The sequence below is a fragment of the Pseudopipra pipra genome, chromosome W (assembly GCF_036250125.1).
Source record: "Pseudopipra pipra isolate bDixPip1 chromosome W, bDixPip1.hap1, whole genome shotgun sequence".
NCBI lineage: Eukaryota > Metazoa > Chordata > Aves > Passeriformes > Pipridae > Pseudopipra > Pseudopipra pipra.
The window spans coordinates 26,829,709-26,843,087 of NC_087580.1; the positions used below are offsets into that span (position 1 = coordinate 26,829,709).

Sequence of the window (13,379 nt, forward strand, 5' to 3'; positions counted from 1 at the left end):
AACGCAAGAATTCTTAATTAGAGATGGATGGAACTCCCCCAGACCAACGCCCATGAAGAGATCTCTGCTCTCAACCTCCAGGAGGGACCTTGAGGAGTCCCCAGCCAAGGCAGGAATCTCGACACACACACCCCCAAGAAGGGATCTGTTGGAAGAAACTGCCCCTGGGAAAGGGGACTGGCCCTTTGTGGTCAAAAGGGATGGACTGACAGCCACTGGACTCCAGGGGTTGCCTCAACATCAGGGGCTTCATTCGGGGTGGAAGCAGCGACCGAAGCTCTTCCCGCAGTCGGGGCAGTCACAGGGCTTCCCTTACTGGTGGGTCCGTTGGTGTTTGGTCAAATGACACCTCTGGGTGAAGCTCTTCCCACACTCCCCACACTTGTAGGGCCTCTCCCCGGTGTGGATGTGCTGGTGTGTGACAAGGTGGGAGTTCTGGTTAAAGCCTTTCCCGCAGTCAGAGCAGCGGAAGGGCCTCTCATCCGTGTGCGTCCGCTCATGCCTGAGGAGAGTTGAGCTGTGCTGAAAGCTCTTCCCACATTCCAAGCACTTGTAGGGCCGTTCCCTGGTGTGGATGAGCTGGTGTCTGCATAGGTTGGCCCTGTCACTGAAACTCTTCCCACATTCCCCGCATGTGTAAGGCCGTTCCCCAGTGTGGATGTGCTGGTGTTGGATCAGGTTGGAACTCTGCCTGAAGCTCTTCCCACATTCCCTACACGTGTAGGGCCGTTCCCCAGTGTGGATGTGCTGGTGTCGGATCAGGTTTGTGCTCTTCCTGAAGCTCTTCTCACATACCAAGCACCTGAAGGGTTTCTCCCTGCTGGGAGGCTGACCAGGGACCACCAGCTCAGAGCTCTGCCTCAAGCTCCGGCCACCTTCCCGGCACAGGCTGGCTCTTTCCTCCTCAGAGCACCCTGGGATGGCTTTGGAGCCCCTCCTGTGGGGGGATCTCCGGCCCTTTTCCTCCCCGCTGCCTTCCTGCGCCGGGGAGCCCTTCAAAACGGCCTCTCCCACCAGGGTCTCACGGGGGGATTTGTCCTCCGGGCTCTCCGTCCTCAGCTCGGGGCCTGGGGCAGGAAGCAAGAAGGACAGGGAGGGGATTTGCCTCCGGCCCACAGGGAAGGCCAAGGACATCCCCCCAACTCCGGCCCCGGCAGGACGGCGGCGCCAGCGGGGTTGTCCTGCAGCCGGGGCCATGCTCGGCTGACAGAGCCAGCACAACACCCGCCCAAAGGGACACTGACTTCCTCCTCACCTGCCTGGGGGGCCCAAGGCATCTTCCTCTTCCTCGCAGCCTCCTCCTCCATCCACCCAAGCTTTGGGAAGGACAAATCCTGATGGGGGGGAAAACAAGGGCTGAGCGCGTTGGCTTGGGGGTTCCTCCTGCCCAAGTCCATCTCTAGAACTCACTGGGCATCCTGTGTCCATAAAAACCTCCAAACCACCAAGATTCAGCCCAGAAAAACCCAAACCACCGAGATTCAGGCAAAAAACCCTTCAGAAACAGAAAGATGAACCCCCCCCACAAAGTGCAAAAAGTTAAAATTCAGCCAAAAATACTGCAAAATATGAAAATTCATCCCAAAAAAATAGTGCTTAATTAGGAGGATGAGGGGATTGAGGTCATTTCATGAGCACTTGATTCAGTTGCTACATATTAATCAAAAGCTGTATTAATGTAGTGTCACTTCAAACTCTCCAGGGCTGTTCCTCGAGGTTCTCTGGCCCCCTGCCAGTCCAGGGCTGTTTCTCCAAACCACCAATCCAAGTGTGCCAAACGCCCTGGTTGGTCAGTGCCGGCTGGGGGAGCGGGCACTCGGTGAGGGGATGAGAAAACTGCACCCAGGGCTGGGCTGAAAGGAGTTCAGCACCACTTCTGATGGCCCAGGGGCAGCATCTGGCTTCTCCCAAACAGAGAGATGGCACTTGTTCCGCTGCAGGGAGTCAAGGGCAGGAGGGTGACTCCTGCTGCATGGATGGAATGGCAGAGGATCCCTTGGGTCCCCAGGATGGATCAGAACTCAGGGATAGAAACTGCCCTTAGGCTCAGGATGCAGTTGCCAGCACAGATTCACCTGCAAAGTCTGCAGTGAGTCAAGCTCTGGAGAGGAGACTGTGCCCCATGGATGGGATTGCAGAGGGGCCCTCAGGTCCCCTGCAGGAATCAGCAACCAGGAATAGACACAAAATGCTCCCCTGAAGAGTTCTGGGAGAGTGTCCTGTATGGAGGGGACAGTGTCACACCACCAGGGCAGGGCTGGCAAGTGGGAGGCTGCTCCAGGGGTCTGCAAGAGGCCTCGTGCTCTGCTTGGCCCCAGCACTGCCTGGTACCAACACCCCCGGCTGCCCCCGGCCCTGGGCAGCTCTGCTGCCACAGGCTGTGCCCTCACCGTGGCCCTGCAATGGCCCTGCCTGTCCCTCACCCGTGGCCCTGCCCGTGGCCCTGTCCCTTGGCTCTCTCTCTGCCAGCTCAGTGTGGGGCACACGGGCTGGGGGTCCCTCCCAAGCCCCCCGGGCAGCCGGCGTTGGCTGGGGGGATGTGAGGGCTGGGCCTGCTCAGCACAGCCCCGGCCTCGTGCCCAGCGCCTCTTTCCTGACCCACACAAGAGCTTCCCGGCCCCCCCAGGGCTCCCCTGCTGCTGCCTCTGCTCCTGGCCCTGCCTTTGCTGCTCCCTTGCCTGGGGCAGCGGCTGCAGGGGGGGATGGCAGCAGCTTCAGCTCCAGGGCACTTCCTGGGGGGAGCTCAGCCCGGGGGGGACGGGCAGGGACCTGATGGGGATGGACAGGGGCCCAGCAGGGACAGCCAGGGCCTGCAGGGGAAGGCACAGGGACAACCTGGCCCCACACACTGCCACGGCTGTCTCTGCTCCTCCTTGCAGGCTCCGTGGCCAGGCACAGTTTGTGTTCCTGGGTGCCCACGATCTCAGCACTTGGAGACGCTCAAATCAGCGCCCGCAGCTCTGCAGCAAAGCCCCAGCTCACCTGGCACACAGGGGATGGACACAGCACCTGCTCGGGATGGGCACCTTCGCCTCTTCCCCACCACGGGGCTCTCCTTCCTCAGCAGCACCTCTGCCTTGCACTTATTCTCAGCCTCACCTCAGGGACAGCTCTGGGCTCACCTCCGCGCCACTTCTCAGCCTCACCTCAGGGCCTGGGCTCAAGGACAGGAACCTGCAGGGAGGGGACATCAGGTGCAAGCTGAGGGCTGCCTGCTTGCACTGGCCTCTGGGCTTCTTTCTCCTTCTACAACCAGCCCAGAACTCAGCCTGCTTTTCTAACACCACACATTCACAGACTAACCTTGGAGATAGATATGGACAGACATCTCTATCACCCTGGGGATAGAGCCTCAAGCATGTGCTGTCATAGGAATGGCAATCACAGAATCACAGAATCACTCGGGTTGGAAAAGACCTCCAAGATCATCAAGTCCATCCCTTGATCCAACCCGACCGTGCTTCCCAGACCATGGCACTGAGGCCACATCCACTCTCACCTTCAACACCTCCAGGGACGCTGACTCCACCCCCTCCCTGCCCAGCCCATTCCAAGGCCTGACTACTCTCCCAGGAAAAATATTGCTTCCCAATATCCAACCTAAACCTCCCCTGGCACAGCTCAAGACCCAGCCCTCTTGTCCTACTGCTGCTTCCTGGCACAACAGCCCCACCCCCACCTGGCTCCAACCTCCTGGCAGGGACCTGCAGACAGTCAGGAGGTCTCCCCTGAGCCTCCTCTTCTCCAGCCTCAACACCCCCAGCTCCCTCAGCCTCTCCTCACACCACTTGTGCTCCACTCCCTTCCCCAGCCTCGCTGCTCTTCTCTGCTCCTGCTCCAGCCCCTCCAGGGCCTTCCTCAACTCAGGGGCCCAGAGCTGGACACAGCACTCCAGGGGTGGCCTCACCAGCGCTCACTCCAGCCCAACAATCACTTCCCTGCTCCTGCTGACACACTCTTCCTCACACAGGACACCAGCCATTGGCCCTCTTGGCCACCTGGCCACACTCTGCCTCCTCTTCAGCTGCCTGTCCATCCACACTCCCAGCTCCCTTTCTGCCTGCCTGCTCTCCAGACACTCTGGCCCCAGCCCAGGGGGCTGACGGGGCTTCTTGTGGCCAAAGGGCAGGACCCGGCCCTTGGCCTGCTGGAACCTCATCCCCTTGCAATCAGCCCATGGATCCAGCTGGGCCAGGTCCCTCTGCAGAGCCCTCCTGCCTTCCAGCACATCAACACACCCCCAGCTTGGTGTCACCTGCACATTTGCTGATGAAATGCCTGGTTCTGCAGCAGCTGCAGATGCTCAAGGGGCAGCAGGACCAAGTCAGGGGCCTGGGGGGACCTGGGGGGGTTTGGGGTGTGGGAGGGTCCTGGGGGAGCTGGGGAGGGGCATTGGGGATTGAGGGTACAAACCAGGACATACCAGAACAGACCAGTACAGACCAGTACCTCCTCACTGCTCCCCAGATCTCTCCTGGACTTGGGCCACATTGTCCTGGGACATCTGAGCCCCCCCCAGTGCCCTCCCAGTACAGCCCAGTGCCCCCAGTACAGCCCACTGTGTTCCTGTCCCAGGGTGCTGGGTGATCCCTCTTTGGGGGGTTGGAAGGGATTTGATGGGGGCGCTGCGGGAGATTTGGGGGGATATGGAGGGGTGGGATGGGGATTTAGGGGGTTTAGGGGGGCTTTAGGTGCATTTAGGGAAGTTAAAAGAGGTCTTAGAGGCATTGGGGGGTCAAAAGGATCTGTGTGGGGAGGGGATTAAAGGGAAAATGGGAGGTAGGGGATATTTGGGGGGTTAATGGGGCCTGGGGAGGGAGAGGAGGGGCTGCACCATGAGCAGCTGAGTCCTGAGACCTCCCCGGTGTCCTCAAGACCCTCTTGGTGTTCCTAATTCCCCCCCTTGACACTCCAAGACAAGCCTGGTGTCTCCAGTGTCCCCAGGGCCTCCCCACTGCCATTATTCCCCCCTTGACACCCCCAATTCCACTGGCCCCATGCCCATCCCTGATGTCCCAACCCTCCATCTCACCCCAGGAGCCCCCCCTGGCACTTTTGACCCCAAAAATGCCCCCCCACACGCTCACAGAAAGGCCAAGGGCATCTGGGGACACGTTGGGGACAGCTGGAGGGCTATGGGGGGGCACTGAGTGATTACTGGAGGATACTGGGACACACTGGGGGGAACCAGAGGGCACTGGGAGGGACTAGAGGGTTACTGAGGGATCCTGCGAGGGCACTGGGAGGGACTGGGGAGTTACTGGGGGATTATCAGGACACAGGGAGAGACACTGGCAGGTTACTGGGCCATACTGGGGGTTACTGGGTGCTCACTGGAGGATCACTGGGCCATACTGGGGGGCAGTGGGAGGTCACTGGGACACACTGGCTAGTCACTGAGGGGGTTACTGGGCCGTACTGAGGGGCACTGGGAGCCCCTTACCCGGATGTGGTACATCTCCCCCCCGGACTTCGGGGGGCACCCCCAGGACTCCTTCCCCTGGGGGCTGGGAGATCCCCTGAACCCCACTGCTGGGCTTTAGGGGACCCTCGGGCCCCAGTCCCTTTGGGGTCTCTGTGTGCTGCGTGTTGGGGGTCTCTGGGGTTCGGGGGGGCATTGGGATCCCCTTTCCCTGGGGTCGGTCCGCCGGGCCGGCAGGGGGCGCTGTGGCGGGAGGGGTAATGGCGGCTTCCGGGTAATGCCGGCGGGTAACGCCGGCGCGCCTGCGCAGTGCAGCCAGGGCGCTGAGACAGCCCCCCGCCCCCCACGCGGGTTCCAGGCGCCGCGCTCTGACCCTCGGGAACCCCCGAACCCCTCGGCTAAACCCTCCCGAGCCCTCCAGCCTTTCCACCCACAGCCGCGCTCCCCGCAGCCCCGAGCGGATCCCCAGAATCGCGCTCTCCGAGCGCAGCCTCACCGCTACCGCTGCCCCGCAGACAACATGGCGCTCTGCGCACGCCCCGCCTCTCGAGCCCCCGCCGCAGCCAATCAGCGCTCGGCCCGTCCCCGCCCCGTCCCTGCCGGCCCCGCCCTGTCGGGTGAGCGGGGCGGGCACGGCGGGAAAGCGGCGGGGGGGAAAGAGCGGGGGGGACCCCAAAGGGAGCGCGAGGGGCGGGGGGTCACCCCCAAAGGGGGCTGGGGGGAGCCGGGCTGTGAAGGGACTGCTTTTCCAAACTGCCCTGCTTATCCCGCATGTGCACACTTCTCTCCTGCTGGGATCTGGCCCAGACAAACCTGAAAATACCTGGAAGTGCCACCTCCACCACCACTTCCTCCACAGCTGCTTTCAAGGATTTCTCTTCAATTTGCCAAGGAAATGCTTCCAGATCATACTTCCATCTACAAGTCAGAACACCAGCCTGCACCAGGACTCCTGCTTGTTTTCCCTGCACTTGCTGACAGGAGGTGCAGAGGCAGGATGTCAGCACTTCATTACCAACAGCCTTAACGGGGCATGACTCCACTTTTTAACCTTGGAAGAAGAGCAGCTTTTCCTTTTCCTCTCCTGTTTTTTGGGTTTAGGTTTTTTTTACCTTTTTTTTTACCTTCTGAGTAAAAGAACACATGTGTAAATTGAAATAATCTGAACCCAACTTTTAAGAAGACTGACACCTTTGAGCAGCTTCCTCTTAACCCTCTCTCCATGTTGGAGGAGTGGCCAGATGAAGAGTTACCAGCCCATCCTGGCTTCCAGAATGGCACAGCTGGTGGTTAGAGATTCATCTCACAGTTATCTAGAATATGCCCAAACTTGTTCTGCCCTTCCTAATTCCTAACTCAGACCAATGGCTCCAAACCCAGCATCTGGGAGGCTGATTAGGTTGGCAAGAACATTTCCCTGTGTGATAACAGTGTGGGCACAAGGACTGGGAGTGTGTCATAAGAAATCTGACTTGCATACATGGGGTAGGAGATAAAAAAAAAACACAGATAAGCAGAAAATGTTTGCAAGGAAGAATTGGCAGCAAATCTGTCAGAAGATTAGTGCAGGTGACTATCAAATACAGGAGAAAACATGATGAAAGGAGTAACTCATGACTCTATCTGAGCTATGAAATGAACAGTAACTTCAGCCACTGATGAGAGATTTTTTTAAATATAGAAGTGAGTTTGCAGTTGTAGCATTTTCCACATTAAAGCCTACAGCTGGTAAATAACAAAATAAGCAATTAAAAAGCAATCAAGCTTGCTGCATGAAAACCTCTCAAACAGGCTGCTTCAAACAACAACAGTCTTCTTACTCCCCTCCTTCCCCCAAGCCCCAAAACTTCACCACATCTCAGGTCTGTACTCCTCACACACATCACTTGGCAGAGGAAAGTCACACAAAACAAAAGATAAAGAATAATGACTTGTTTTGGTAGGTACTGATGGTCACGTGTGTGGAATGGGAGGTCCCAAGAGGAGTGTCAGCTTGGTGGATGATCCCTCTTGGGAAGTACAGTAAGTCACCTGGCTGCAAGAAAATTGATATATTTAGGGCACCAGGTCAAACCTTTTTGCAGTCAGAGAAAATACTCTCTGAGCAGACAGTCTGACAATATATATCCTTTAGAATCACAAAATGGAGCAGTCCTGCAATGTACACTTTAATAACATAAAGAACACTAAGCCAGAAGTTCAGAACCTTAAACTTTCCAACCTGCTGTCAATATTTGCTGAAAATGTGAAACAAGCTTTTTAACATTACAGAACACACAGACTCCCACTGAGCTGCAGGAAGAGGACAATTAAGCAGCTAAGATGGACCTGCTGGCAACACAGTGGGCTGGCAGAGGAGCAGTGAAATGGGGATTTGGTCAGATCACATCAAAAGAAAAGGCTAGTATTCCACGAGAAAAGCCAAATATTCTATAAAATGGTAATCTGTTACAATACTGTTGTCTGAGATTTTCAGTTAAAGCACTTAAAAAACAGGTACAACCTTCCTCCTCCTCCTCCCTATCTTTCTTCTCACCTGTGTAAATTAAAACTCCACACTGAAAAAAAACTAGATAAGGAAAGTCAAGACAAGAAAGGTGTAAAGCACATAAAATTGCCTCCAAGAAGGAAATAAAAGTTTACTTGTGGCTTGTCCTGTAAACACCTATAGAGTTGGACAGCACAGTCAAAGAAAACTGCCTTCCTTACCAGAGTGGGGACTACACCAACCAAGAGTATTCTGAATTCTCTTCATTTGAAAGATGGAGAAAGGAAATATTCTAGAAAGATGTTTAGGGAGGAAATAGAGTCAAACAACAGCATCCCTCTCAGAGGCAGCCACAAAGAGACAACCAAACTTTGACACCAGCCACCCAGAAGAAATGGGTCACAGGAAGTGAACAACAGCAAACAGAAGAAAAATAAATTAAAAACTTGGATAACTTTTAAGCCCATCAGTATTCCATAAAAATGAAAGGCGCTGAAGTCTGGTCCAAAATATTCCAGAAATGAAAAAGGGAACTGTAATTTACTAGACTTTGCATCACCCAGTACACGATGACGATTGAATATTCCCCTCTGTCAAACAACACAGCTCATGATGTCAGCATCCCATCCAATGGGTCACACTATTCCTAAAACACCTACACCATCCAACATGTCACACTATTCCTAAAACACCTACACCCAAATGCAGCTCTGCACACTGAGAAGAGCAGAGAGAGGCTCCATAACAGGCCAAAAGGCAGAGAAACTCCTGAGGATTCCAACATGGAGCAGCACCACCAGCTGGACAAGTAACACTTCAAAAGCAGGTCAAACAGAACAGGACAAGCACCAGATTCCCTGCTGACACTCAGTAATCTTCATGAAATGTTCCTTTTATTCCAAAAATCAACCACCAACCAAACACTTGAATTTCACGTTTGGAAAAAGGAAGAGCAATTAATACAGCAAGTTTATATGGGGCTTGGTTCATGCTTTTCTTTATCAGCCAAGGATAAATATTTAAATCTCATTCACCAGAACAGTGACAATGTTCAGTGCAGCAGTAAGTCTCAGTGCACAGAAGGATTAGCCTGAGGGATTACAGGCAGCATGTAAAAGCATAAAAATGTTTTAGAACCATACACAAACCCAGTGTTTTTTCTGCACACAACTCCACAAACATGACCTAGGAGTCAGGGTGCCCAACCTGGAGAGTACTAGTCAATTTACAGAAATAACTGGGGGTTTTGGCCCATTATTTAAATACTAGAAGCAAAGGATACCTTTAAAAAAGGATACAGACAACTATCACCCAAATTTCTCGTGCTCGCAGTGTGCAAACCCTCCCCTCAGTTTCACAGCCACAATCACTGCCTTCAAGAAATGGACCACTTTTAACTTTTCTGGCAATCACAGCCCAGACCACCTAAGGCAATGAAATTCTCATACCTTTAATATGAACTCATGTGTGGGATTCCCAATCCTATCTTCTGATTCCACATCATATTCCCGAGCTAAAGGCACCCTTGGTTTATGGAGCCGCCAGTGTTTCTCGCCTTCCAGCTGAAGGATAAACACCTGCAAAAGACCATAAATCCAAATCCATAAGGAAGGAATTCCTTTCCCATTAATTTTTAGATAGCTACAATTCAGAGAAATTTCAATTTGAACTAATTTTTTTTGTCTCTATTTAGAGACAACAGACAGAGGAGTTGTGAAGTGGGATCTGTTTTATCCTAAGGCAGGCATTTGGAAATCCCTGTTTCTCTCCAGTCACTTAAGTAAGTGCTAGAGAACTAACCCAAAAGGAACATCTGCCACACAAATATCCAAAATTTCAGGTGAAAGAGGCTTATCCCCAACAGAGCATCAGAAACCTCCATAGGGTGCCCAATGGGGGTAGATGGCATGAGTTAGAAATGCTGGATGTGAGGCTGCTGAATAACAAGCATAAGGAAAATGAAACTCCAGGTGTATTGAATGGAAATGAAAATATTAAAAAGCAAAATAGACATATAAGGATTGGATTTTTTGATTTGGTTTAAGTGGGATAGTCCAATTTTTTCTTTATAACACAGTGTATATTTGTATGTTTCTTTTAGAAGCTGATTTAAAATGCATTTGGACCACAGGAATTCATCATATCAGAAACTTCTTAAAAACAGCAGGACCAACAAGCACAACCAGTCTGCTGCTACAGTCCAGCTGAAGAAAGAGCAAGTACTTAGTAAAGGAAAAAGGACTTGTAAATTCTTGGGGCCTGAATGAAGTGAAAATGAAAAAACAGATGCTAGAAAGCTTCTGCAGCTGTGAAAACAAACTTCTCTTTTTATCTAATGGAAATACCAGGTCTGGAAAACCCAGTTTACATGATATTATGATTAGATATTACTATTAGTAAATTTTCAGCAAAAATATGTAAGAAAAACGACTACAAGGAAACACAAATAAAAAAACCCACATTTTCCTATAATGTTTAGTGGGGGGGAGGGTTAGAAGCACACACACAACAGCAAACACTGCCATCAGCAAAAGCCCATGCACAATTTCACAGGCAAGGTTGTGCTGTCCTACCTCAACATCATCATAGTGAGGAGGAAGGCCCTGGGATCCCTGGGGAGTGATGTAAACATTGGACCCCACCAGAGACCCAAAGGAGCACTCCAGCTTCTCCTGAATCTTCCACAGCTCCTCCTGTAAAAAAAAAAGATGCTGTTACTTGCTGAAGAGCTCAGCCAAGCCCAGCCCACATCCTCCCCATGGCTTGGGAAGAATGATCACATCAGGGACACAGAGGTGGGAAGGAAGGTGCTCTGTACCAGTGTTTCTCCTGAAGGAGAGCACTGGAGATGCAAAGGGGATCTGCCATGAGAGTCATTGCTAAGCCAAAAAGTCTGGTGCCCCAACCTGGGTTTGTTCTCTTCCCTGTGCCATCTTTAGGCTGCACAACCAGACAGACAAGGCTGAACAGAGGAAAATAACCCCACAAACAGCAAAACACCACAAGACAAGAAGCACATGCAGGACCTGCATTCTCTCACCAGAGAGAACATACAAAGGTTAGAGACCTTTCACCAGTTACTCCAATCATTTGGGAATATTCAAAACCAAACTTGACTCATCCACACCCCACATGTGACAGACAAGGCACCAAAGGGAAACAGCAGAACGTGCCAAGTACCAGATCCACACAAGTGCAGCTTGGCCATTAAAGCTGACATCAGCCAGGAACACTACACCTGGGACTCAGCTTGTATTTGGGATCTTATTTGGGTCCACCTCACAATTCAATTGTGTTGACACCTTCAAGACTACCTGAATCAAAGCACCTCCAGGAATCCAAGTCCTTTACACAACTGTGCAGCACCACTGTCTCGTTCTCAAACTCAAGGACTGAGAACACTCAGCTAAAATGGACTGGTACCTTCCATGGTGCAATTCACTGGCAAGAACACTGGAAATATTTCACATGGTTTCACACCTTACCCTCCATTAAAGGGAAGTGGCTCAAAAGCCACAAAGTTTGCACAAGGAAACAGTGGGGCAGAAGGGATAATTTAAGCACAGATGCCTAATCATCAGTTTTGTGCATTTGTTTTTGTTTCCAAACTTTTATGTGACAGAGCAAAATTTTAAAAAGAATATATTATTATACATATTATAGCATGAATCAGATTTTGTTCTTACTGCAGAGCAGTGAAACATGATGGACAGTGCAAAAGTATAAACTGTGTTTTAATACAGCTCATGTAAAGATTTCAGCAGGTCATCAGTGTCAACCACTTCCCCTGGGGACAGAGATGAAGCCATGTCTAGTGCAACTCAAGCAAAACACACCACATTATTAAGCCAGCATCAATTATATCCAGTGAAACAATCCCACCTTAAATCTCTGAGGCTGATGAAACTGTATTCTTGCCTTTCTCTGGTCAGAATCCTTCTTCAGCTGCATGTAATTCACTTTGCCTTCTTTATTTAAAACCTTCTTCTTTCCATTCACACACTGCAGATATTCACATCTCACCCATAGTACAGGCCCTGGCTGCACAGCTCCTTCAAGTCTGACAGCTGGAACAGGGACAGGCAGTAAGCAGCCACCAGGGGATCATTTCTCTGGATGAGCAGTGGCTTTTGCTCCCAGTACTCCTTGAAAAACACCTCTTCTTTGATGGGGGAGATCAAGCTCCCGAAGAGGCTGTCTGGGTTCTCAAAACTCAGGACTGAGGGAGAACAAGCTGCTTCCAGCTTTGCTCGTTTACACTGTGCCTGTGTTTCTTTTCCCATTTCAGCATGCTTCCCTCCTTTCTTGGGCATGGTTCCTGTTCAAGAGGAGAGAGGACCAAAACAATCAACCAGCAACACAACCTCAAGAGCTCACGGGCCCAGAGCAACAACTCTGACCCTACCCAGTGGGATATCAGAGTATCCCGGGAACAGCTCTGGTTTCAGAGCCTCACTATTTGCTCCAAAGCATCAACAGTTTACAGAAGACAGGGAACATTGTTAGGCCTTCCTGTTGATGCTCTGTAATTACTACATTTACAAGTTTAAAACTTGTAAAATTGACCAGTTTAAGAACTAAAAGGCCAAGATTCTGCTTTCAGTCCTGTCGAGCTGTCAAACTTTGTTTATGTAGAACAAAAAGAATTCTTTCATACAAGCACAGACATTTCATTTTAAAGCTGGAAGTCATTTACTTGGTTTTTCCCAGGCAGATCGTATGATTGTGTACCATTATGCCAAAATAAAGAAGTTGATCTACAAATGGTTTGGCTGCCAAATTCTCAGGAAAGTTAAGGGGAAAATCAAGTAACGGTAGGTAGGTAACTGTGCAAGTCTGGAAAGCCAACACCTGAGAAGTTTGAACGTGCTGATGCCATAATTTCTAAGTAAAAATGACAGCTCTACTCCCTACACCCATTTGATAGGAAATGCTATCAATTTGTTGAGATACTTTTATTTACACAGATCCCGTATTTTGAAACTTAAACTCCAGTTCTGGTATTTACATGCAGCACTAAGTTCTTCTGTGCAGCAGGACACCCGTGCTGGCCCACTAACTCCTGGGCAGTGTTTCATCAGCAGCTCCTGCACAGCCTGTCCCTCAACAGTAACCGAGGGTCACCTCAGCCCTGCAGGAGGGAATTCACATCACCTCCTTCCTGAGAGAATGAACATTCCCAACTGCAGCACGAGGCAAGGGAATGCGAAAAAAATTAAAGACTGAAAATCAGTCCCTGACTGACAGCAAGATCTGAAGATGCTGCTGAAGGCACCAAGATCTAAAGCCAATGCCTCACCACCCTCCAGCAGAAAAAAATTCTCCCTTACATTTAGTCTAAACCTAAACCGTTCAGCTTAAACCCATTGCCCCTTGTCCTGCAGCTACAGGCCCTCATAAAAAGTCCCTCTCCATCTTTCTTGCACCACTTAAGTCCTGACAGGCTGCAAGGAGGTCTCCACAGAGACT

At 51.4% G+C, this 13,379-nt stretch overlaps 1 protein-coding gene and 1 pseudogene across 1 annotated transcript in view; one reads left to right on the forward strand and one right to left on the reverse strand.

The window, feature by feature from the left end:
- The window catches only part of LOC135406429 (zinc finger protein 665-like), a 40,570-nt gene extending 29,230 nt beyond the window's left edge, over positions 1-11,340 (reverse strand). Inside the window, exons 1-2 of the mRNA XM_064640820.1 lie at positions 11,334-11,340; positions 383-779 (exon numbers count right to left, since the gene is read on the reverse strand). Of these exons, the coding sequence (XP_064496890.1) occupies positions 383-779; positions 11,334-11,340 (404 nt within the window). The remainder of the gene's footprint in view (positions 1-382; positions 780-11,333) is intronic.
- LOC135405598 (zinc finger protein 850-like) overlaps positions 1-13,379 on the forward strand; it is a 598,288-nt pseudogene that overhangs the window by 504,263 nt on the left and 80,646 nt on the right.